Here is a 23,516-nt window from a genome sequence, read left to right as displayed (position 1 = left end):
ACACAGACACCTGAACGCATCTCACCTGTTTGTCCGGGTCGTTCATGAGCGGGACGAGGACGACGATGATGTTGTTGTGGAAGTTGAAGTGCGGCAGGGCGAGCATCAACTCACACAGGCAGCGGATGGCGACCTGAGCGAGGCCGCGGTACGACTGGAAGCCCACGGCCTGACTGCGCTTCTTCTTCTGCTGCTTCCAGTCTGCAGGGTGAGGAGAGAGGAGATGAGGGAGTAGATAGAGGAGGTGTGTGTGTGTGTGTGTGTGTGTGTGTGTGTGTGTGTGTGTGTGTGTGTGTGTGTGTGTGTGTGTGTGTGTGTGTGTGTGTGTGTGTGTGTGTGTGTGTGTGTGTGTGTGTGTACCTTTAATGGTCTGCTCCAGGTCCTCCAGGTAGAACTTGTACTGACTAACTAAACCTTCTTCAAACTCTCTGATCTGCTGAGTCTCCTTCTTCACCTGAAAAAAAAAACACATCGCAAACATCAGCACCACACACACACACACACACACACAGAGACACACACACACACACACACACACAGACACACACACACACACACACGTTACCTTGGTGGTCTTCTCTGCATCGGTCAGCGGTCGGATCTTGTAGGTGGGGGTGATGTCTTTGAAGATCTCCATCAGAGACACCATCACCAGCTTCCTGACCGTCACCGCCACGCACGGGTCCGCCTCCATCAGCATCCCTCGCAGCTCCTTCAGACGCTTTATCTGAACACACACACACACACACACACACACACACGCTTCATGTTACACACGGCGACCGAATGGCAACCAAAGGTCAGATAAAAACCCGGCTTCACTCTGAAACTATCCATCCATTCTTTTTAGGCTAATCTGAGGCCGGGTTGCTATGGCAACAGGGGAGTAAGTCAGCTTTTAAAAACAAACAAACACATTTTCAAGGCGTTAACACCTGGACACACACACACACGTTTAAATACAGGTGGGCAGAGCGCTCGTACGTTACTATGAGGTTCTGACATGACGGCCGAGCCCAGTTGAGCGATCGTCATCTTCCTCTCGTTCATCTTCTCCACTCGGAGCTCCTCCCTCTCCTCCGCCGTCAGCGCCAACGAGCTCTGCGGCTCCTCCTCTGCCCCGGAGGAAACATGACAGGGTCACGCTCAAACACGTCGACCGACGACCTGACGGCGTTTTATTTCACTCAATCTCGTCTCATCCATCAGGACGCCATTCTTACCGTGTTCATCCTCCTGCAGCTCCTCAGCTTCTTCCTCCTCCTCCTCTTCCTCCTCCGGCTGCTTTTTGACGGCTGAAAAACAAACGAAGTTAAAATAACCGATCATCTTCATCAACTGACCAATCAGAGGGGTCGATGACGGCGCCGTCACCTCTCTCCACGCTCTGAGGAATCACTCCCGTCCTGTCTTTGATCGGCAGCAGGTGAATCACTTCCTTCTCCTCCGTCCTCGCCATCTTCCTGGGAACCTTCTCGTAGCTGCGAACCACCTCGGAGCCCCGCCTCTTCCCGGTGTGCACCGGCTCGCTGAGAAGCCCCGCCCCCAGAAACAAACACACCTCAGTCCCTCTGTTTGTTTTTGTAAGTTTAAACCTAACTAATGTTTCAAACGTGACGGTGAACAGATGTTTTTTGTGTGCGTTAGTGTTGTGGTTACCATGACGACAGGTCTCTTGTGACGAAGGACGCTCGGCGAGCCATGGCGGTCATCTGTTGCAGGTATTCGTCGTCCATCATGTCTGTGGGCAGCGTCTCCAGAAACTCCTCGTCCTCCTCCTCCTCTGTCACACACATTCACAAGATTCAACCATCAGACGCTCTGAGCAGTGCATCATGGGACATGAAGTCCTTCAGAGTTAAATCGGAAAAAACATCTGACCCGTTGAAGCTCGACCTTCTTGAAGAAACATGACTGACACTCACCGGGTCTCTTCTTGTACGTCTCCAGTGGGCGGGGCGTCCGGATGGCGGCATCCTTCACCGCCGCTCGCAGCTTCTTGTGCTCTTTCCGCTGCTTCTTGGCGACGTTCTGCTGCTTGAACTGACGGTTCTTCAGTTTGTTCCCCAGCTTCACGTCGCTCGTCTTCAGCAGGCGGCGGAACGTCGGCTTGCGCTTCTTGGACCGAGGCTGGAGGAACGAGAAGAAGAGGGTTAGGGTGGAGGACACAAGGAAGCGAGGAGGAGACATGTTGTTTAGGGTGGAGGACACAAGGAAGCGAGGAGGAGTCATGTTGTTTAGGGTGGAGGACACAAGGAAGCGAGGAGGAGTCATGTTGTTTAGGGTGGAGGACACAAGGAAGCGAGGAGGAGTCATGTTGTTTAGGGTGGAGGACACAAGGAAGCGAGGAGGAGTCATGTTGTGTCTGAAGTCAAACAGCCAATCACAGGTCTCTCTGTGAGCTCCAGACTGCAACAGGAGGACATTAAGGCGCCCTGGGTTTTACTGTCTCTGAGCCCCCCCCCCCGAGAAAGTGTGTGCACGCGCCTGTCCGGTATTGAATTAAAGAAACCTCTCATATCTGACTCTGTGACGTGAAGAGTAAATATTTTGGGTCTTTTTCTTGACTTGTTCTGCTGTATGAACTCATCGGTGAGGTGAAGCCCCCCCCCCCCCCCCACACACACACACACACACACACAGACCGGATCAGTTCAGAAACATTTAACGGAGAGGACTCACCGGAGCCATGGCGGCGGTGGTCACGCGGGGTCACACCGGGGTCAGGCCTCCTTGGCTCGGTGTGAGCGTGAGAACGTGTCGGTGTGTTTTACTGTGTTTGGATGAAGAGCAGCTTGTTGCCACACGTGTATTGATCTGAGAACCGAAGGGGGAGGAGTCACACCTCTAACCCGGAAATAAAGGACGGGACTTTTCATGTGAGAAGAACACAGCGACGCCAGCGACCGGAAGTGGAATTACACAAACACAGGAATAAGGTTTTTAATATTATTTAATAAATACAGAGAGTAAAAGATTAAACAGTGTGAAAACAGATCAGATATCATTTAAAGTCTGTTGGTTTGTACAAGATAACATTATCACAGGACTATCTACGGGGAGCCTGAAGGGACAAAATTGATCATGATTAAAAAAACGATTAATGCATTATTTGGACATCACATGTTTTAAAATGATACAGTATCTTAATGATCCATAGTACCAGAAGTAATTCACTTTATAAAAAAACTCTGTCATCGGACAGGTGAGGAGATGAACCCGTTAAAAACTGCAGATAAACTCCTGCACGCCGTTAAATTGTAGAAAAAAGAATTGTCTGCAACATTTCTGCACATTGGCAACGTATTTTCACAATTTAGACGGCGTGCAACCTGAATGTTAATCCACAATCTGTCCCTTAATCCAGAGTCTCTGAAACATGATGAAAACAGTGAATAATCTGACATCAGATTTTTCTCCGTGTTGTTGTGCATCGTTTAACCCCGTCACGTCCAGAACGGGAACTTTTAAAAACGTGATCAGAACGTCGATCAGCTGCACGAAGTCAGAACCTGAGACAGAAAAAAAACCCACAACAAAGTCAGCTTTGTTTCTGGATCTTCCTGCAGAGTGATCGGCCGGTCTGTCAGGTGACTCACCTGGCTCCACTTCCTGTTCCCGCTCAGCATGGGCGTGGCCAGGATGCAGGAGAACAGCCTATCAGAGAGCTGCTCTTCATTGGGGAGGCGGGACAGGAACTGGGCTAGACAAGGGGAAAAAAGGAAACACGCTGAGGAAGTGTGAGGGTCGACCCGAGACCAGTCAGAGTCTTGAGCTCCTTAAATAAACAGAATGTTGTTTTCCTTCATGTTTCGCTTGTTTTGGTCTTTTTCACGGCGTTCTGTTGCCTCTGTGTGGTCGCTTTCTTCTTCTTCTTCATCAATTAAAAAAACAAAAAAAGACTCACCGATGCTGATCAGGTCCAGGTGCAGCAGGTCGTCCTGATGCATCTTCAGGATCCCCAGAGCCGTCCTGAAAAGGAACTCCTCCCCGTCGCGGAAGAAAACGTCCCACACTCTGCACGCCACGTCCAAGGGGAGGGGCTTAAGGTAGAGAGACAGGATCCTATAGGGTGGGGGGGATAAAACTGAGGATTGAGCATCAGCTGTTTCTGATGGATATCAGATCTGTCAGCCAGAAGACTGAAAGAACTGCTAGCCTTTGTGCTAAGCTAGGCTAACAGCTTCCATCTGCTTCTAGTCTTTGCGCTATGCTAGGCTATCAGCTGGTCTGGTACGGAGACTCACCAGTCCATGAGGTAGAGGTCAGGGGTCACGCCTGAAGACTGGAAGTGTAGAAAGAGTCGAGGAAGAGATTCCTCAAAGAACACCTGGAAGCACCTGAAATACCTGAACATCTAAAGACGGGCGTGATCATTAAAAACACATCCAACCAATACTTCAACACGTTTCCATGTTGTTGGATTTTTGTTAAACTGGAGTCGTGACGACCCCGAACATTAGGTGAGAACACGTCCTCACAAGTACACAGCAGACGTGAGTGTGTGTGTGTGTGTGTGTGTGTGTGTACCTGTTGGTGGTCCACTCTGTAGAAGGCGAGCTGACAGGGTCTGTTGATCAGGTTTGAGTAACTGATGAAGGCCTCCACCTCGTCCATGTTCAGGACCAACATGGCCGCCACAGAGGACATCCCCTGCACCTGAGCGAGAGAGAGAGAGAGAGAGAGAGAAAATATATAAATGCCAATCAATCAAATTATAAAGTGAAAGTCTGTGTGTGTGTGTGTGTGCGTGTGTGTGACACTCACATATCCCACATCAGGTCTGTAACAGGTGTAGGCTCCCAGAATGCTTTGCAGCAGGTCATGGTACGGACCACCCTTCAAAATAAAAGTCTGAGCTCAATTTGTGTCTGGATAGTAAAAGATCCAAACAAACCTAAAGAAGAAATACTGTCTCTTTAAGGCCCCCCCCCCCTGCCCACTTTCTGCTGATTGGCCAGCTCTCTGGAAGCTTTGGGGGGGGGTCAGAACTTTTTGTCTCACCTTCTGGAAGACGCAGAGCGAGGGGAAGGTTCTGGCGATGTCCCGCGTGATCAGCTCCAGACTGGACTCAGCGTCAGCCGGCGACGCCTCGTCTGCAGGTCAAACACGTCACGGTCAGTCATCAAACATTTCACCCAACGCTATTTTATGTTTTCACGACGTCCGTCTGTCTCACCGTCGTTGCGACTGACGCTCCTCGCCGCCTCCTTCGCTCTGCACAGGAAGATCTCGTACAGCTCTGTTTGTTTTTAAGGATCAATTATTCAGATTAAATCCATAAAAAGATGATTGATTTTTCAAACAATCGTATTTATGATTAAAGTTCTGGAGTGGTGACAACCCGACTTCCCCCATGTCAATCAAACCTGCGGTGATGTTGAGCTCGTTGCCGATGGCGACGCTCCATATTCGCCCTCTGACACTGGGAGGTAAACCCCCCCACCACAGGTCCCGAGTCCGACGGCTCGACCTCCTGAAACCGCACACACACTGTGACATCACCTCTGACATCATCACAACATTTATGATATTCACATATCCACACACACACACACACACACACACACACACACACACGTCTCGTACATGGCGTCCCAGTGCGGCAGGATCTCGTGGTTCCAGATCAGCGTGTTGTTGGAGATCTCCTCCTCCTGTCTCAGTCTGTCTCTCCTCTGCTGCTCCCTCCTCTGCGCCTCCTTCAGCTCTGACACACAAACACAAACATGTTACTGCGTGTGTGTGTGTGTGTGTGTGTGTGTGTGTGTGTGTGTGTGTGTGTGAGACTCACCTCTCCTCTTGGCTCCGGCCACCATCTGCTCGTACTGCTCCCTGTGTCTCTGCGCCTCCTCCGCTGACTTTGCCGGAAGGTTCCTGAAACGGAGACACCATCAGGACAGATGCACGAGAGACAGGAAGTGACCTAACAATCAGCCAGAGAGAGACAGGAAGTGGACGCACGGCGGTCGGTCCTCGAGGATCAGCGCTGTGGTGGACAGTGGCTCAAACTCCGCCGTCCTCCGGCTCTGCTGCCCCGATGCATGATGGGTAGGAGAGCCGCGGGCCGAGACCTGCCGTGCCTCGAACTCCTGCAATGACATCACAGGACCCGCCTCAGTCGCCATGACAACAGCTGACACTCCACAGAGGCAAAGGGGTGAGAAATGGAGGACGCAAACTGGTGTGAGCTGAAACTGATTATCAAACATCAAACACGGCGCCGAATGAGAGACATCACGAGGCGTTAGACGATGTGCGATAAAGGACGGCAGGTTACAACAAACAGAACGAAAGCGATGATGATGATGATGATGATGAAGAGGAGCAGTAAAGAGTGTGTACCCCTGAGTCCTGCAGGTCTGAAGAGGAGAGAGAGTCAGCGCTCTGCTGGAAGGAAACAACAGTCAGAGTACAAACAGTCAGCTGCAGTTCCTCTGATGACCACTAGAGGCTGCTGTGTTAAAACTCTGCTGATCGGCTGAAGACTGAAGATGAAACCCCCAAAAAACTGCAGTTCTTCAACTGTCCACTTGAGGCAGTCTCTAAAAGTGAATAACTATTAAAGCTCGATTCACGGCTCTAACTAACTTGATTATTTGGTTATTTGTGTGGTTTTTTAATTTTTTTGAAGTTTTATTCAAAATGAAGAAACGCAGATTGTGAGTGGTTACCTGCTGGATGATCTTCGCCTGTTTAGACGGACTCTGTTTGGGAGGAACTTTACCGAACAGCTTCCAGCCCGCAACGCTGTGACTGACGGACCGCTGCTTCCTGCTGTGAACACACACACACACACACACACACACACACACACACACACACACACACACACACACACACACACACACACACACACAGAGCACAAAGGGTGAGATCAGCCTCAGCAGATGAAGCAGTTTGTCTTGTGGACTCGAGGTCTGACGACAGTGTCATTCTTCTAACGACCACAAGGTGGCTCCACAGCAGCCTGGCTGTGGTCACCTGACTGTCTGACTTACCTGCTGAAGTACTCGACGATGCCCGGCCTCCTCGACTGCAGCGCGGACTCTGACCCTCCGTCGTCCTGAACCAGCTCAGTCGGGGCGCTCTGTCTGCGGCCGCACTCGAACGTGTTCCTGGGACGAGGAACCACCGAGGCTGCGGGGCGGCTCAGTTCACCTGGCGGCGACGGCGGGGTGACGAAGGCCTCATCGTCAGAGCTGCCATTTTCCTGCGTGTCAGGGTCGGAGTCTGAGGCTTTGGGTGGAGGTGCAGGTGAGGGCGGCTCATCCAGGTGGAGGTCTGTGCCTCCTGTAGCCCCGCCCCTTCCCGTAGCCCCGCCCCCACAGGTACCATCACCATCCAGTCCATGACAGCTGTTATCGTTTAACCCGTCTGTGGAGGACGAACAGGTAGTGTCCACGTTTGGACTTTTCCCGACTATTCGGGTGACATCACCTGTCTGATTAAGCCCCGCCCCCTTCTCCTCACCTGCCTCTCTGACATCACAGCAGCGTCTGATTGGTCCTTGAATGTCTTTGTCTGACCTGAAGCAGTGTGCACAGCTGACGACATCTGCACACTGGGACAAAGTGATGGAAGCTCCGTCCTCCTCCTCGCCGTCTCCTGAACACGTGACCTGTGGACGCGGCTGGGTGATGACATCAGCAGAGTTCAGGGGACGAGGACGATGAAGGCAAAGGTGCGACTCCTTCTTTACAGTCACAGGTGAAGAGGACACATCTTCTGTCCTTTCCATTTCACTCCGACATCAACAACACGTCAAGCTGCTGAGAATAAAGAACATCAGTCACGTTTTATTTTGAAGGTCCAGAGAAACTCATTAACGGAAACACAGGTGCAATGGCCGACAGGTAATATCACATTTACAGATTACGTCATAACGTCGTCATTAATTTATGAAGGTGATGTTTCCACTCATTCTGAATCATTACCTGAGCTCTGTGGATCTTCTGTCAGCGCTGCTCGACAGAAACGAGCCCGGCTGCGGCTGCTCCTCCCCGGCGAACAGACAGCGGGATCCTCCGGAGCGTCATGCCGGGACACGGAGCCCTCAGGCCGGCGGAGAGGCGCTGTGTCCGGCTGCGGTTCTCATCCTCCGCGGTGACAGGTGAGCTCGAGCAGGAGAGGCGCCATGTTCGCTTTGTGTGACGTAGGCAGAGCGTCACCATGACGTCAGGTGATTAGAGGACCGGAGATTAAATTACGTTTGTCTTTGAATTGAGTTAACAAGAAAGCTTCACATACAACCTGATTCACCATTTATTCCAAGATGATTTTAAATTTCATTTTATTTCACTTTTATTTCATTCAAACTGCCTTTCCATCCTTTCTTTATATTTTAGATTTAGTCACCGTAATTCATTTTCACCGTTTAAATTTCAATCAATTTAAAATTAAATTGAAGATAAAGATAACTTCACATATAGAATATTCTTAGGCGAGAGCTTTTTTTCAATTTTTCACAATAAAACCACCCAAAAAAAATATTTAGTTTGTCATTTGCATAATTTACTTTTTGTTAAACTATTCTTTTCAAGACGGAATGTGAGGTAAACAATGAAATACTAAATTATGTATTTGTGATTTTTCCCTTTTAGTTTTTCACTATCTTCCCTCGTTGTTTTATTTTCTATTTGACAAATTTATTTACCTGGATTTAGAAACACGGACACAAAGAGATTTGTACTTAAATATGTAAATAAAAATAGTGCAGTAGTCATCACTATGCGCTCACACCGAGGAGGTTCGGGTGACAGTCACGCTCCATGTACAGTGGCTGAAGTCCTTGAAGCGGGCGGCCTGGGTTCAAGTCCGACCTCCATTTCTCTCACGCTCCAGTGTCCTGTCTGAATGATATTTGCCCTAATAAATCATAATTCACAATAAGTATTATTTTGTTTGATAAAAATCTATAAATTAAATCACACAGATTAGTTGTTTTCTATATTTTTTTTATATCTCAACAAATGGAAAATATCGTCTCTTAGATTATTAAAAAAGCAACAATGTGCATTAATAAACATTTTCAGACATCAGCAACATAATTTACATTCTCTAAATTCATACATTCACCAATCACAGTGCAGTGAGTCACTGGGCGGGGCTTGCGCAACACCACATCGAGCTCCACCCACTTCAACAATGCTTAGCTCTGATTGGTCGAACAGATCCCAACTTTTTTTAAACACCTGCCACCATTTTCAATTTCCAAAGAAAAATAAAGTAATTCTACCATCAAACAATCGTTGGCTCATAATATTCAAGTATTGAGATTTTCTCTGAAACTAAGGAAACTGGCGGCCTGTCAGATCCAACATGGCTGCCGCCTCGTTCACGCGTAGACACACTTGTGCAGCGTGAGGTTGCGCTGGTCCGAGTATCTCTTGCCACACTTGTCACAGATGTACTGTTTGCCGCCGGCGTGCATGTGTCTCTTGTGGGTCCTCAGATGGCTGCTCTGGCTGAAGGTTTTCCCGCAGACCTCGCAGGCGTACGGTTTCTCCCCCGTGTGAACGCGCGTGTGAAGCTTCAGGCTGTTGGAGTTGTTGAACGTCTTGTCACAGCAGCTGCAGGAGAACGGCCGCTCGTTGGAGTGCGTGCGCCTGTGTGTGATCAGGCTGCTCTGTTGGCTGAACGCCTTCCCGCACTCCTCGCAGCTGAACGGACGCTCGCCGGTGTGGATCCTGCTGTGGATCTTTAGGTTCACGGCGAGGCGGAAAGTTTTCCCGCAGAGGTCGCAGCTGAAGGGACGCGCGCCGCTGTGGATCCTCTGATGGTTCTTCAGGTTGACTGCGTGGCGAAACGTTTTCGGACACTGCTCGCACTTTAAGGGTTTCTGTCCGCTGTGGATGAGCCCGTGTGTTTTAAGCGTGACCGCACGCGTGAAGCCTTTCCCGCAGAGCGTGCACACAAAGATCTTTTTGCCGGTGTGTGTGTGTGCGTGGCGGTGCAGGTTCTGCAGCAGGTTGAAGCGGCTGCCGCACACTTCACAGCCGAACGGTTTCTCTCCGGTGTGGATGATCGAGTGCGTCTTCAGCTGCGTCCGTTTAGAGAAAGTCTTCCCGCACTGCGAACACTCGTACGGACGCTCGCCGGTGTGCGTCCTGGCGTGGCTCTGCAGACTCTGCTTCTGACGGAACGAGCGGCCGCACACGCCGCAGGAGAACGGCGTCTCGCCCGTGTGGGTCAGGTAGTGGGACTTCAGGTTACTCTGAGACGTGAAGGATTTACCGCACGACGTGCACGAAAAGAATTTCCACGTGATAGTCTGAGGAACAAAGTCGGGTGACTCCGCCTCCTCCTCGTCCTCCTGCTGCTGCTCGAACTCCACCGGAGAAGAAGCTTCAGCTCGAGCTCCTGAAAGAAAAAAAAACACAAACTGATTGAACTCAAATATCTGATTTGAGGGACAGATATCATTCAGATGTTTTTGCAGAGTCTAATAATCGATCTGATCACTTCGACAGTTAGCCTGGATTTGTTTGGACCAGAGAAGGTAGGACCATTAAAGCCCCTCCCCCTTTACCTGACCTAAAAGGCCTCTGCATGTTTCTTTAAATCAAGTATGTAAATGATGAGTCATCAGTCCTTCTCTCACTCTCTGCGATGGCTCCCAGGTCGATGTTCCCGTATTCGTCTTTAATGGTGACCGCCGGGACAAACTGGTTCTCTGCTCCCTCCTCCGCTTCCTCCTGTTTGGTCTGCAGTGACGCAAAGTACGGACATTAGTCGGGGTCAGTGAACTCACCACGAAGGAGGCGTGAGTGAGCAGGGTTTTACCTGACAGGAGGTCTGCGTCTCGGCGCTCTCCGCTCTGACTCCGTATGAATGTTCGGCCTCTGTGACAACAAAGCGCTCGTCAGTATGGCATCATCAAATGCTGTATCCCTGCGATTGGAGCGTTTGATTCATGGGGGCGGGGCTTGCTTGCGTACGTACCGACTCGTGTGTTATTGAGGATGTTGAGGATGCTGGTCTGGGGTCTCTTCTTGCTGCCCCTCCTCGGCTCCGGCTCCAGAAGCATTCCAGCTCCATCCACGATGTTCATGATCTTCCCCAGAGCCTCGTTCCCCAGAGTCTCCATGACCGACGCAAACAGCACCTGAGCACGCCACGGGTGAGACGACAAACACGGGAGGAACAGTAAACAACAGCAGCTCAAATGATTCACACCTGATTCTCTTTTACAACGTGTCGGCCAGAATCAACTAGTATTTAAATGTTTGTCTCGCTCCCTGACAAACTAAACTAATTCATCTAAACTTGGGGCGCTGATAGGGCACGCCCTGTGTAAAGTGGATCATGTCCTCAAGAACGGACGGTCCAGGGTTCGAGCCTGACCTGGGGCTCCATAACTGCTCCCTCCTCCCTGCTTTCTGGCCCTGCCCAAAGTCCTCTTACAATTTATTTTCATTTAACAATAAAAAAAAAAAATCAATAAAACGAAACTGAAACTAAAAAACAAAAAGTCAAAACTAATTAAAAATAAACAAAGTCAAAGTTCCTAACCTTGTCCTGTAAACTCTGAACACATGACTTTTTATTCAACCTTGGGAAGAATAAGCAGAAATGTGTAAAACATGAAAAGTTAACCCTTTAGACCCTGCAGCCTGCTTCACTCCTCACCGTCCTCTCCCGACTCTTCTCCCGGCTCTGGTGCACCGGAGGCGGCCTCTCTTCGCCGTCGCTCCCGGGGCAGCTGGTGTCCTCCGTCAGTCTCTCCAGCTCCGCCACCGCCGCGTGGACCAGAGTCTCCATGACGGCGGCCAGCTGGGTGTGCAGAGCCGCGGAGGAGCTCATCCTTCCGGCTACCTCGAGCTGACCCTCCCGCTGTGAGGGGAGAACTCACCGAGCTCCGTCTGTGATTTAATCAAACTTAACGGGAGAAAAGAGTCCGAGACACGGCGACAACAAACTACACACCGAGCAGCTGGAGGAAGTCTTTCTTCTTCGTCTACTTTGGAGTTTTATGGCGCAATACCGCCCCCTGCTGCTGTCACTATGGTGGCGTCACTTCTACATAGTTCTGTCACACAATTAAAAAACAGAAGGAACCTAAATATGAATCAAACCTTTTATTATTTTTCTCCTAAATTAACCAACTTAAAATTCATTTTCAGGTGTTAAATTAGAAGATGCACTTCATTAATCTTGAGGGGATTCCGATTTTCATTCAAATGCCACACACACACACACACACACACACACACACACACACACACACAAACACACACACACACACACACACACACACTCAAAACTGTATTTGAAAAAAACCAAACAATTAAATCAGAGAGTTGATAATAAAATTACAGTTTTATTGAAACAACATCAGCTCACTAACAGAGTCAGTAAAAAGTGAGGTAGTCGTTTTATGTCACAGTAGTTTGATGAACTACTTGGATTTCCCTCTGGATCAATAAAGTATCTATATATATATCTATCTATCTGAACTGTAGAGTTATGTCCAAACATATAAACTGCATAAAGTGACTTTAAGTTTCTTTATCAGCTTGGTCGTCATGTGACCTCCAGTCCTGCGTGATGTCACACGCTGAAGTCTCTTTGTGGATGATTCGTGGTTGTTTGGAGGAGATTAGCAGCTCCTCATTGGTTACACGGTTTAACCCTCACCCGCCCTCCTGGCGTCTGCCCACTCGACGATAAGGCGGTTAGCGAGGGCATGTTTTGGAGGAAGCCAGAGAGCGGGGTTATCACCTTTCCTGGACGGAGGCTTCACCTGCAGGGCGGCAGTGATTTCCTCCAAACTGAACCAGCGAGCGTCCTCCAGCTCCGCGTGGTCCACCTTTAACTGGACGACAAACAGCAGGTAACAGGACTCATCTCATAGTCACCTGACGCTCAGGTGTACCTCAGGGCTCAGCGCCCGGTCCTCTGTCTTTCTCAGGATCAACATAAATCTCATAATTACAAGTGTAAACACTTTATAGATACAACTTTTAAGAGCAAAGAGTAGATTTATTTTGTATTTTGATGAGTGGCTGCTCACCTGAGAGTGGGCGGGGCTTACAGAGGCGTGGCAGCCCACCATGAAGGAGCTGTAAGGAAAGGGCCAGTGCTGCGAGGAGCTGTAGGAGATGCTGTGAACCTCCAAACCCACCTCCTCGGCCAACTCCCTGCTCAGAGTCTCCTCCAGAGTCTCCCCTAAAAAGCGGACAGGAGGACAGGTGGACACAGGTGAGTTTAATAGGAGCAGAGACAGGTGGGTTACCAGACAAGTGGAAAAGGTAAGACTGGAGGTCTGACCCATGTCACAGAAGCCGGCCAGAGCGCTGTAGAGCCCTGGAGGGAAGGACGGCTGTCGGCCCAACAGACACCGTTTCCCATCGGACGCCAGGACGATCACCACCGGAGACATCTGGAGGAGAACCAATCAGAAACAGTCAGACCAGGACCGACCGCAACAAGGTCACAAGGTTTATATCTGGTTTAGATTTGATTTAGAACCTGGCTTGTAGCGAATCAGGAAAAGTTGTTGTACACAGATTGTGTTGTAGTTCAAATCTGGTACCAGTCGAACCTGGTCTGGAGCTATTTTTAGACTGGAGCTGGTTTTTAGGGTAGTCTAGATCTGGTTTTGATTGGAGTTGCGTTACCTTTGGATAGTAGACAATGCCGTTGCTGCTGCAGACTCTCTGACTTCCTGCCCGGTTGCTTGTGGTGGGCTGACCCGAGGCGCTGCAGAATCTGCTGGTTTGGTGCCAGCGCAGCAGAGCCTGACCCTGGAGACCAGAAACCAAACTGTTAGACATCCTGTACACAAGGAGGACACACACTGTACTGATGGAGTTACACACCTTGGCCACAAGGGGCGCCTCCTCTTCCCTGAGAAGAAAGAAAGCTTTCCTCAGATCGATGAACTTTCCTTTAAACTCTTTTTCTACTGCTGCCTGATCCAGATCTCCTGGAGAAACAAATACAGAACAGTTAAACCCACAGTCCAGGTAGGCCGGTGCATTCAGGGTCTCAGTCCACTGTGCGGAGTTTCCAGCATTTATCATTTAATAATCCGTTTTCTCACCAACGTCCAGACAGAACTGAGCCTGTTTCTGTTCTGAACAGCCAATCAGAACAGACTCCTTCAGCAGGGTTTGGTCAGAGCCGAATCTTTCCAGGATGGACTGAACGTCTGAAATACAAATCCAGAAAACTCAAATATGCATCAGGTTATCCGCCTGTGGTTCTCTTCCCATATATCTGAACCCCTTAAAGATGACACTGTCTGCTGCTGTTGCTCTGTGGTTGTCTACCTGGGCAGGTGAGTACTGCTGGTGTGAAGGTTCCCTGCCGGTTGGGTTGGAGCAGAGGAGACAAACGATGGAACAGAAAAATGTGAGCGTCCTTCAGTGCTGCAGCACACGCTTCATCATCCTCCTTCAGCCAGTTTAAATACCTGAGAGGATATTCAATAAATGAGTTGTTAAAGCAACCAATCAACCGTCAAACCAACAAACCATTAAACCAACCAACCATCAAACCAATCAATCAACCGTCAAACCAACCAACCAACCAATCAACCATCAAACCATCAAACCAACCAACCAATCAACCCTCAAACCAACCAACCAACCAACCAACCAACCGTCAAACCAACCAACCAACCAATCAACCGTCAAACCAACCAACCAACCAACCAACCAACCAATCAACCGTCAAACCAACCAACCAACCATTAAACCAACCAACCATCAAACCAACCAATCAACCATCAAACCAACCAACCATTAAACCAATCAACCATCAAACCAACCAATCAACCATCAAACCAACCAACCATTAAACCAATCAACCATCAAACCAATCAATCATCCGTCAAACCAACCAACCAACCATTAAACCAACCAACCATCAAACCAACCAATCAACCATCAAACCAACCAACCATTAAACCAATCAACCATCAAACCAACCAATCAACCGTCAAACCAACCAACCAACCAATCAACCATCAAACCATCAAACCAACCAACCAATCAACCCTCAAACCAACCAACCATTAAACCAATCAACCGCCAAACCAACCAACCAACCAACCAACCGTCAAACCAACCAACCAACCAATCAACCGTCAAACCAACCAACCAACCAACCAACCAACCAATCAACCGTCAAACCAACCAACCAACCACTGAACCAATCAGTCAACCAACCATCCAGCTAACCTTCCAACCAACCAATCAAATACCTTTCCAAACATTTCACCAAGCCACCATCAATCCATCCACCGATCCATCCCTCCATTCAGCCAGTCAACCAACAACCAGTTTCAGTTTCTGTACCTCATCCTGGAGACGAAGCCTGAGCATTGTCGGGTCTGCAGACATGTTGGTGCAGAGAGGAGGATCTTTAGTGGCTTAAACATGGCCTCCACTCTGAACCAGTTTAAATGGGTCTGAACTGGACTGGACTCACTCCTCTCCCTGAGAACACATTAACCCCCCTATACATAGTTAAATACAGTCATCATAGTTTAACATCTTATTAACATTAATATATAGATATTCACCTTTAAGGATAAGAACTATAAAACAACATAAACATCTCAGAGTGTGTGCAGTGTGTGAGGAGGCAATAATGCAGAATCCCCCTCAGAAATCCGTCATTTTAGATGTTTTTAACGATTTTAATAATTATTACACATTATAACTAAATAACTCAACATGAATCTGAGTCTCCACCTTACAATGTTGACTTCGGTGCATATTTGGACATGCTGCAATTATTAAACAGTAATACTAAACACATGTTTAATTCACTCTCATATAGTCATATTGGCTTTGGTGAAAACAATAATTAACTCTTGACTTGCTCTTTACTTACACCGGATGAAATGTGAACTGCTATCACAGCAGGCAGTCAGGATCCACAGCAGGTCAAAGGTCACAGTGGCTGTTATGTATGGAAGAGAAGAGATCAGGAATGTGACAGATTTTTAAATGGGGTTTGGTTGGATGACGCACAGCTTCAAGTCACCATCTAAAAGGGTGCAGGTGAGTGTGTGTGTGTGTGTGTGTGTGTGAGAGAGAGAGAGTGTGAGTGTGTGTGTGTGTGTGTGTGTGTATGTGTGTGTGTGTGTGTGTGTGTGTGTGTGTGTGTGTGTGTGTGTGTGTGAGAGAGAGAGAGAGAGAGAGAGAGAGAGAGAGAGAGAGAGAGAGAGAGAGAGAGAGTGTGTGTGTGTGTGTGTGTGTGTGTGTGTTGTACCTGCAGCCTCTTCTCTACTTCACACGGAGCTTATGTGACCTTTTTCTGTTTCTTCTTCTTCTGCTCTGTTATTTGGCAGCCGGTGTGATTCTGCCCTCTACTGGCCACTTTACTCACTTCACATGAAATACACAACCTTTAAAATATACCAACATGTTGTATAACTTCCTGATAGATATTGAGCTAAATAAATTTAAAATGATTTAAAATCAAAGATTTAAAATGAAAACAAAACGCTCCGGTGTCCAAGTTGCCTCGCCTAGTTTGTTTACATGGGATGACTACAGTTCCCATCAGGCCTTTCGACTCCACATGTGTTTGGAGAGCAGTGGGCAACAAACATAGCAGCATCATGTCTGTGTTTATGGATTTAAACGTGAACTACACGGCCGATAAGAGCCGCATGCAGAGTCTGATAGAGACGGCAGCTCACCGTGAGTCTCTCTCTTTCAATCAGCTGTTTTTTAAACAGAGTTCCGTGAACGCAGCACGAGAAGCTAACTCAGCTAGCATCAGAGCTCAGGTGTTTTAGTCCAGTTAGTTCAATAAACTGATGTTTTAAACATCTGCCAGGCTGTCCAGAGAGGCTCTGATTAAACAGCTGAATCATTTAAAGAACAAACTCCATTTAAAAAGTTTGCAATTTAAAGTTTCCCTCATTTATAGTCAAATAACAGAATGTGTAAAACTAAAATAAAATAAAAAAACACGTTAACGTGACACACCATTATTATTCACTTTACTCAGCAGTCTATTAAGTTAGTTAAGTTAGTTATAGTTTTTTCTCTCACAGACAGAAAACAAACTTTAATACAAAATTCCTGCTATAAATTTCATAATTTAAGGGTCCGACCTTCTTATTATGAATTAAACTACAATAAATCTCAAATTAATATATTTCACATTAAAAGATGAGCAAGGGGGAAAATTCGGCACTAAATTACTTCTGGTAAAAAGCATATTCACAGAGGTAGAAGAAGGTCAAAGGTCAAATGAGAGCTGACTTCAGTCTGTCACCTCTCGGGTTGATTATCACCTCGTATCGATATGATGTTGAATAATAAAGGAACATGTTTGTATTGAGCTTTTCAAAATAAATTACGAAGCACTTTCCATCCAACATAAACATCATGACGATAATTTATACGTTTGTGTTTTTTTTCTTTTTCAGTTGGTTACTCCACGGTCGCCATCAACTACACCTACGAACTGACGATAAAAAAGTCAAAGGTCAAAGTCAAAGTCCTCCTGACAAGCAGATGTGATGCAGTCAGATTAGCCACGCCCCCTAATCGTTCGTAAAATCAAAACAAAGTCTCTTTCTGTGTTCAGGTTCCCGTCCCGACACCGATCAAAGATCTGATCGATAAGCTGCCCATCGTACAGGTAGGACGAAGACGAGGAAGAAGAACATGATCATGATGTCTCTCCTGTTGGTGTGTAACCTCGCTCTCTTTGTCAGGGTCGCTGTCGTCCAATCAGAGTGCTGAACAGGCTGACTGTGCTGATGACAGAGCAGTGCCACTTTGTGAGTGTCAACGCCTTCTTTCTTTCTTTCCCTATCCTCCGAGCAAAGCACGCACAGTAAACTTAGCTCCGCCCCCTCTCAGACGACGTTTGTGTGCTGACAGTTTGTGTGTGTGTGTGTGTGTGTGTGTGTGTGTGTGTGTTCAGAAAAAGACGGGTCGAGAGTTCAGTGCGTTCGACCTGCTGGCCGTGCAACCGTCCACAGAGAAGCTGTTCCATGTGAGTCACCGACGCTACAAAACACAGCGTACACCATAATCCCACAGCGGTCTTGTTGCCGTGACGACACGCTCAAACGTGTCATAAACCACCTCCAGGCACAGCGGGGGGCTCCAGTCTGTAACCCAACGTGGGAGACGTAGTTTTTTTATTGTTTGTGCATCAACATGGCCGCCGTGAGAATACGGTCTATTAGTCTATGATACACACATTATCGTGTTTATTGTGTGTGTGTGTGTGTGTGTGTGTGTGTGTGTGTTCAGGTGGCGTGCTTCACCCTGGACGTTGACATCATCTGTATCTCAGTGACAGAAAAGCGACCCTTCATCATCAAGAGAAGCCCGGTCAACGGGGTCAGAAACGTTACGAACGCCATTTTTATTATCTCACATCCAACTCGATAGATGTGTGTTAATGTGTGTGTGTGTGTGTGTGTGTGTGTGTGTGTGTGTGTGTGTGTGTGTGTGTGTGTGTGTGTGTGTGTGTGTGTGTGTGTGTGTGTGTGTGTGTGTGTGTGTGTGTGTGTGTGTGTGTGTGTGTGTGTGTGTGTGTGTGTGTGTGTGTGTGTGTGTGTGTTAATGTGTGTGTGTGTGTGTGTGTGTGTGTTAATGTGTGTGCGTGTGTGTGCGTGGAGGCGGTGGAGCGGGGCATCGTGTTCGAACTCTCGTACTCTGCTGCCATCAGAGACTCCACCATGAGGCGCTACACCATCGCGAACGCCGTCGCTCTGGTGGAGACGTGTAAGGGGAAGGTATGTCGGCTGGTGTGATGTCACTTGTTTTGATGATGTCAGAGGAGGCGGAGCATGCAGGTAAATTCTGTCTGTCTGTGTTTCAGAATTTAATCCTGTCGAGTGCAGCGGAGACGGTGAGTGGTCGTTTTTTTTTTTTTCTAACCGTTATCGAACCGCTCAGATTCATGTACACAAATCCTCCTGATGTGGTCATGTGACATCACACCGCCACCTCACTCTGTGTGTGTGTGTGTGTGTTTCAGCCTCTGGAGCTCAGGGGACCGTACGACATCAGTAACCTGTATCCTTCCTGTCAGTGGTTCTGTCCTGTTTCAGTTTGAAATATGTCACGACCAATCAACAGCCTCTGGTGTTTAAACGGGAAGTCGTTGCTGAATTATAAAATCCTGCAGTTCCTGGAGTGTCCACTAGAGGCTGGCTGCAGCAGCACAGGAAGTCACATACACACCCATTCAAAAAGCCTGTTTTTACAGCATGAACATGTTTTTTTCCTGACCCGTTCCTCAGAGGTTCGTTGTTCGGCCTTTCTGACGGAGACGCTAAAGAAGCCGTCTCCTCCACCTGTCGATCCGTCGTGCTGCACGGAGGTAAACATCCACAAAACATGAATCCATTCATCTATTCGTGATCGACTGAAAACAACACCTGGACGTGTTTCCTGTTTGTTTGTCAGAAACGAGGAAGACGGCGGGGGGGATCGTTTACAGCATGAAGCGCTGCAGTGAGACTCCTGACCAGCAGGAGGCTCCACCTGCAGACTGTGAGTGAACTGTAAGCTCGATAACTGCTGCAGAACAAACAAACAGCTGCTGTTTCTAAACTTCATCTGTTTTACCTGAACAGGTGAAGCTCCTGCAGCCAAGAAAGCGAAACAGCTGACTGAGTGATTGACAGCTGAGGAGGGCGGGGCATACAGATTCTAATTGTTTCTCACAAACTGTTGAGATTTAAGTTTTCTTGTTCAGACATTAATTTCCTTTTTACAATAAACAGTTTATTTTTTTCAGACCTCAGAGACGTTCTTTGTCAAAGTCTTTTATTTTGTAAATCAGTCCTTGGTACAAACGCTGCGTTTTAATTGGTCAGCACAATGTGATGTCAAAAATATAAGCTCTTACATTCAATCAGATTACAAGTTTAAAAAAAATAAAATTCTGCATCACAAAAATATAAACGTTTGGTTTCCCTTTTTAGTTAATGCCACCTTAAACATTTAAATAATCTGTGACTGACAGGAAGTCTTTTAATCTGAAATCATGTTTTATAAATTAGATGAGGGGCTGTCCAGCAATAACATTTTTTATCACGAGTGATCTCTAATTTTTAATCAATCAAGATTATTCACTTTTTCAATCACACATTTTAAATCCTTTTAATTTGCATTTAAAATTAAAATAGGCTTTTATTTTGTAGGATTGTACTGTCATAAGATGACAGTATTTTACTTGCTGTGTGCTTTAATAAAATAACAGATCATTCATGATTCACTGGTTAATGCTGACAGCCTGAAGCTTCAGATCCCAGGCCGACACAGATACAAAGAATCGTTCATAAAAAACGGATAATTCAAAACGTCACGTTGAAAAATAAATCCCTTCATTTGATCGTTTTAAAATACAACACAGGTTTTAAACCTTATCAAGTATCGACGGCTCGTCGCCATACAAACATTTTAAACGACTCCTGTTTGACACCGATGAAAACTTCTGGAAGTGAAATATTTTCAGTATTGGGCGCCATGGCAACCAACGGGTATCAACATCATCTGATTTTTTTCTAGAATCATATTTTGGAATAATATCCCCAAAAATACAAAATGTTTGAAATCGTTCGACAAAAAAAAAAAAAAAAAAAAAGGCATCGTGGGATTTTACTGGAAACACCCCCAAAAAGCCTGTGTGACATCAGAGTGACGTCACAGTGTGGGCGGAGTCTGTGTTCAGGGACTACAGTTTACTGTAGGACCAATGAGGTCGATCTCTTGTAAACGTCTACAAATGTGGCTACAAGCTAAGCTAACGAACTTACTTTGTGTTCATAAAAACTGTAAGAGCCCTTTAATGTCTACTGGAACAATCAGCTGACTGATTGACCAATCACAGCAGAGTCACTGATTATTGATGAATCATCTTCGCTGATATCAAAGTACACACACCTATTAAACTGATGAGTTCACTGAACGTTGGACATTTCGTAAGCACAGTTTCAGGTGTCCTCACCTTTCAACGTGTCAACCAATCATATGCCACGTGTGAGGCGGGGCTTAAACTCACTGTATAAACAGTTTCAAACGTCTGTTTTTAAACATTTCTGCTGAGTCTTCAAACTCAACAGGGTGGTGCGTTCAAGTTCATCGGGACATCGGAGTACTGCGAACAGCAGAGAAGCTGTGGCGGTTTAATTATTCAGATTTTCTCTGGAAACTTCAAGCAAGGTTAAATTCAGCCACGAGACCTTAGAGAAGGAGTGTGCTCGTTCTACATGTGAAACTCTGATATCGGAGTGTCCTTAAACACACCATCGAGAAAGATACGCTGCTATAGAAATTAAAGTGACACAAAGTCGTTCAACCGCGTCAATGACATGATCGAATCTCCAAGGGAGGAACGAACAAACGATCACGTTCAGTCAAAGCGACGAGATCTAACAAACAAAGCACCCGATTGGTCCTTTCAGTGTGTGAGCTTGTGATGATGTCATCGAGCAGAAATGTGCTCATGGGACGCCTCTGTCAGTCTGGAAGGATTTAAAGTTTGTTTGGGGAGGTCAATGAAGGGACCCAGGGCTCCTCCTCCTGATAAGCCCCTCCTCCTCAGAGACCCATGATGTGGTTGATGTGACCCTGGAAGGTAAAGAGGATGAAATCAGGCGTCACCTTCTGAAAACGAAGCTTCGCAGAGGTTGAACTTTTCCAACTTCCTCGTGAAGTTGGAGTCACTCACCGGTTCTCCCCCGAGACAGCGGGGGCAGCAGAGCGCAGGAGGTCGAGTCGGCCGAACAGCACCGACCTGCATCTGAAGATGCACAGGAGACTGTGTTACCATGGCAACGGCTCCCCGACAAATCACTCGAGTAACCCGCCCAAGCGTGCAACACGGTTGAGTTTAACATGGCGGCAGAAATACAACCACCGACACTCACCTGTTGTTCCTGAAGCTGATTGGACAAGGTGAAACTGAGCGAAGTTTCCATTGGACACTCAGAGGACAAGAGCTCCGCCTCCAGACACATTCGCTTCTGAAAAACATTTTAAATCATAAAGTCAGATAATCAAACATGAACGAGGACTTTAATCTGTTTTATTGTTCTCTGGAAACATTCAAACATCGAGGACAAACCTCGACACACCTGAGAACAGGTGACTCTAAAGTCAGCTGACCTGCTGCAAAGATCTTTTATTAACTGACAGGATGACTTACACAGATTCATCTCATCTGAAGCTGTCACACACACACACACACACACACACACACACACAAACTAACTATCAACACGCAAACACACACTATCAACACACACACAAGAACACTATCAACACGCACACACACTATCAACACACACACACACACTATCAACACACACACGCACACTATCAACACGCACACACACTATCAACACACACACACACACTACCAACACACACACACTATCAACACGCACACACAACATGTACTCAAAGACACACGCACGAGCTCAACGCGCGCGCGCGCGCACACACTCTCACTCACACACACACACACACACACACACACACACACACACACACACACACACTGACCGCTCTGCAGCTCCACGGCTCTACTTCCGTGTCCAGACTTCTTTTCTTCAGGCGGTTAGCACACTGCATGCTAACAGCTAGCTGCTAACAGACCAAAAACCCTTCAGTTGAGTTAGCACTGATGCTAACAGCTAGCATTAAGGAGCGTTAAGTTTAGCTGTTTCACTTCATTCAACTCTGCTCTAACTGTGAGCTGCTGCTGCTGTTATTGACCGACCTTATCATGACCGCAGACGGAAAATACATCACTGTTTCCGGTTTCAAGATCCGAGTCCTTCAGAGTAAAAGCACCGGATTCATTTAGCGTTTTTATTTTCATTTATTACAACAACAAAGTGTGATTTTTCTTAATGTTTGTTTACATAAAGTGACATGTTTTCACTATTTGCTTATTACTGAATTACTTATCGATACTATTATAAAGTCAAGATTAGATGAGATATTTATTTGCACAGGTAGAGGACAGTAAGTTATGCGTACATTAGAGCAGCTCTCCTAACAAAGTGAGAGTAAACAGAAGAGCAATATAAAAATAAGATAAATAAATATATCGTAATTACACCTCATACACAACGAATACAAACTGAACAATGAACACTGATTTTTAAAAACGATAAGAGGAAACACTCTATAGTGAAGTAAAAACATGTTTTTCCTTTTCCTGTAAAGCAACACAAAGATAACAACAGTATATCAATATAAAGGAAATTAAGAACAGATCAAATGAACACAATAACAACAACAAGAGGTCATTCTGGTGTATGAAGGACTGAGCTGAAGTCTAAAGGACATTGCAAGATGTGAAAGGCGATTTTAAAAGTTAAAAAATCCTCAGACAATAGGCCTGAACTAAACTCCTGTCCAGTTTAAATAAATAAAAATAAAAATATAAACTTGTACAAAAAATATCCCAAAAACAATGTGCCTTTATTTTGTCGTCCATCTCTCACAACGGAAGTATTGTTTCTGTAAACTTGACATTTCACTTTTGACACTTTCCCGTTCACCTCCAGT

At 46.8% G+C, this 23,516-nt stretch overlaps 6 protein-coding genes across 12 annotated transcripts in view; 1 reads left to right on the top strand and 5 right to left on the bottom strand.

Annotated features, from left to right (window-relative positions):
• The window catches only part of noc3l (NOC3-like DNA replication regulator), a 6,934-nt gene extending 4,066 nt beyond the window's left edge, over positions 1 to 2,868 (bottom strand). The window contains exons 1-9 of one of the 2 annotated variants that reach the window (XM_079334431.1): positions 2,683 to 2,867; positions 1,926 to 2,130; positions 1,660 to 1,783; positions 1,375 to 1,529; positions 1,224 to 1,295; positions 985 to 1,115; positions 566 to 727; positions 361 to 454; positions 26 to 201 (exon numbers count right to left, since the gene is read on the bottom strand). In XM_079334431.1, the coding sequence (XP_079190557.1) occupies positions 26 to 201; positions 361 to 454; positions 566 to 727; positions 985 to 1,115; positions 1,224 to 1,295; positions 1,375 to 1,529; positions 1,660 to 1,783; positions 1,926 to 2,130; positions 2,683 to 2,691 (1,128 nt within the window). In that variant the 5' untranslated portion in view covers positions 2,692 to 2,867. Of the gene's footprint in view, positions 1 to 25; positions 455 to 565; positions 728 to 984; positions 1,116 to 1,223; positions 1,296 to 1,374; positions 1,530 to 1,659; positions 1,784 to 1,925; positions 2,131 to 2,682 lie in introns of both variants that reach the window. The other variant, XM_079334430.1, reaches the window with a different exon arrangement.
• Positions 2,869 to 3,040: 172 nt separating this feature from the next.
• On the bottom strand, positions 3,041 to 8,107 carry LOC306817498 (TBC1 domain family member 12-like). Of its 5 annotated transcripts, XM_079334436.1 has the most exons (17): positions 7,935 to 8,107; positions 7,471 to 7,769; positions 6,999 to 7,374; positions 6,672 to 6,774; positions 6,343 to 6,387; positions 5,962 to 6,089; positions 5,792 to 5,874; positions 5,590 to 5,707; positions 5,370 to 5,476; positions 5,180 to 5,242; positions 5,005 to 5,096; positions 4,768 to 4,839; positions 4,531 to 4,659; positions 4,248 to 4,357; positions 3,908 to 4,065; positions 3,600 to 3,703; positions 3,044 to 3,512 (listed from the first exon to the last, which is right to left on the bottom strand). In XM_079334436.1, exons 2-17 carry the CDS (start codon positions 7,736 to 7,738, stop codon positions 3,492 to 3,494), a joined length of 1,977 nt encoding a protein of 658 aa, XP_079190562.1. In that variant the 5' UTR covers positions 7,739 to 7,769; positions 7,935 to 8,107; the 3' UTR covers positions 3,044 to 3,491. The 5 variants fall into 5 exon arrangements, with proteins under 5 accessions (XP_079190561.1, XP_079190558.1, XP_079190560.1 ...); XM_079334435.1 differs by having other exon boundaries at positions 3,041 to 3,512; positions 6,672 to 6,771; positions 6,999 to 7,769; XM_079334432.1 differs by having other exon boundaries at positions 3,043 to 3,512; positions 6,999 to 7,769.
• Positions 8,108 to 8,939: 832 nt separating this feature from the next.
• On the bottom strand, positions 8,940 to 11,981 carry LOC306817502 (uncharacterized protein). The gene is made up of 5 exons (XM_079334444.1): positions 11,629 to 11,981; positions 10,942 to 11,104; positions 10,783 to 10,841; positions 10,601 to 10,703; positions 8,940 to 10,359 (listed from the first exon to the last, which is right to left on the bottom strand). Exons 1-5 carry the CDS (start codon positions 11,800 to 11,802, stop codon positions 9,335 to 9,337), a joined length of 1,524 nt encoding a protein of 507 aa, XP_079190570.1. The 5' UTR covers positions 11,803 to 11,981; the 3' UTR covers positions 8,940 to 9,334.
• A 318-nt stretch (positions 11,982 to 12,299) lies between these two features.
• Positions 12,300 to 16,345, bottom strand: nudt13 (nudix (nucleoside diphosphate linked moiety X)-type motif 13). 2 transcript variants are annotated; one of them, XM_079334445.1, is made up of 10 exons: positions 16,225 to 16,343; positions 15,844 to 15,912; positions 15,303 to 15,443; positions 14,274 to 14,416; positions 14,045 to 14,152; positions 13,821 to 13,927; positions 13,620 to 13,745; positions 13,270 to 13,381; positions 13,013 to 13,167; positions 12,300 to 12,814 (listed from the first exon to the last, which is right to left on the bottom strand). In XM_079334445.1, the coding sequence occupies exons 3-10, from the start codon at positions 15,383 to 15,385 to the stop codon at positions 12,626 to 12,628; spliced, it is 1,023 nt and encodes a 340-aa protein (XP_079190571.1). In that variant the 5' UTR covers positions 15,386 to 15,443; positions 15,844 to 15,912; positions 16,225 to 16,343; the 3' UTR covers positions 12,300 to 12,625. The 2 variants fall into 2 exon arrangements, with proteins under 2 accessions (XP_079190571.1, XP_079190572.1); XM_079334446.1 differs by having other exon boundaries at positions 12,726 to 12,901; positions 16,225 to 16,345.
• Positions 16,346 to 16,485: 140 nt separating this feature from the next.
• Positions 16,486 to 19,742, top strand: rpp30 (ribonuclease P/MRP 30 subunit). The gene is made up of 12 exons (XM_079372731.1): positions 16,486 to 16,658; positions 17,396 to 17,454; positions 17,557 to 17,610; positions 17,687 to 17,752; positions 17,899 to 17,970; positions 18,234 to 18,323; positions 18,605 to 18,721; positions 18,808 to 18,837; positions 18,967 to 19,004; positions 19,232 to 19,311; positions 19,398 to 19,484; positions 19,568 to 19,742. The coding sequence occupies exons 1-12, from the start codon at positions 16,502 to 16,504 to the stop codon at positions 19,609 to 19,611; spliced, it is 894 nt and encodes a 297-aa protein (XP_079228857.1). The 5' UTR covers positions 16,486 to 16,501; the 3' UTR covers positions 19,612 to 19,742.
• Position 19,743: 1 nt separating this feature from the next.
• Positions 19,744 to 22,762, bottom strand: LOC306842451 (uncharacterized protein). The gene is made up of 4 exons (XM_079372732.1): positions 22,503 to 22,762; positions 21,866 to 21,961; positions 21,667 to 21,738; positions 19,744 to 21,566 (listed from the first exon to the last, which is right to left on the bottom strand). Exons 1-4 carry the CDS (start codon positions 22,569 to 22,571, stop codon positions 21,537 to 21,539), a joined length of 267 nt encoding a protein of 88 aa, XP_079228858.1. The 5' UTR covers positions 22,572 to 22,762; the 3' UTR covers positions 19,744 to 21,536.
• Between the last annotated feature and the right edge of the window lie 754 nt (positions 22,763 to 23,516).

This window comes from Symphodus melops (assembly GCF_947650265.1).
Source record: "Symphodus melops genome assembly, chromosome: 21".
Lineage (NCBI taxonomy): Eukaryota > Metazoa > Chordata > Actinopteri > Labriformes > Labridae > Symphodus > Symphodus melops.
This window is presented reverse-complemented; position numbering and strand designations above follow the sequence as displayed.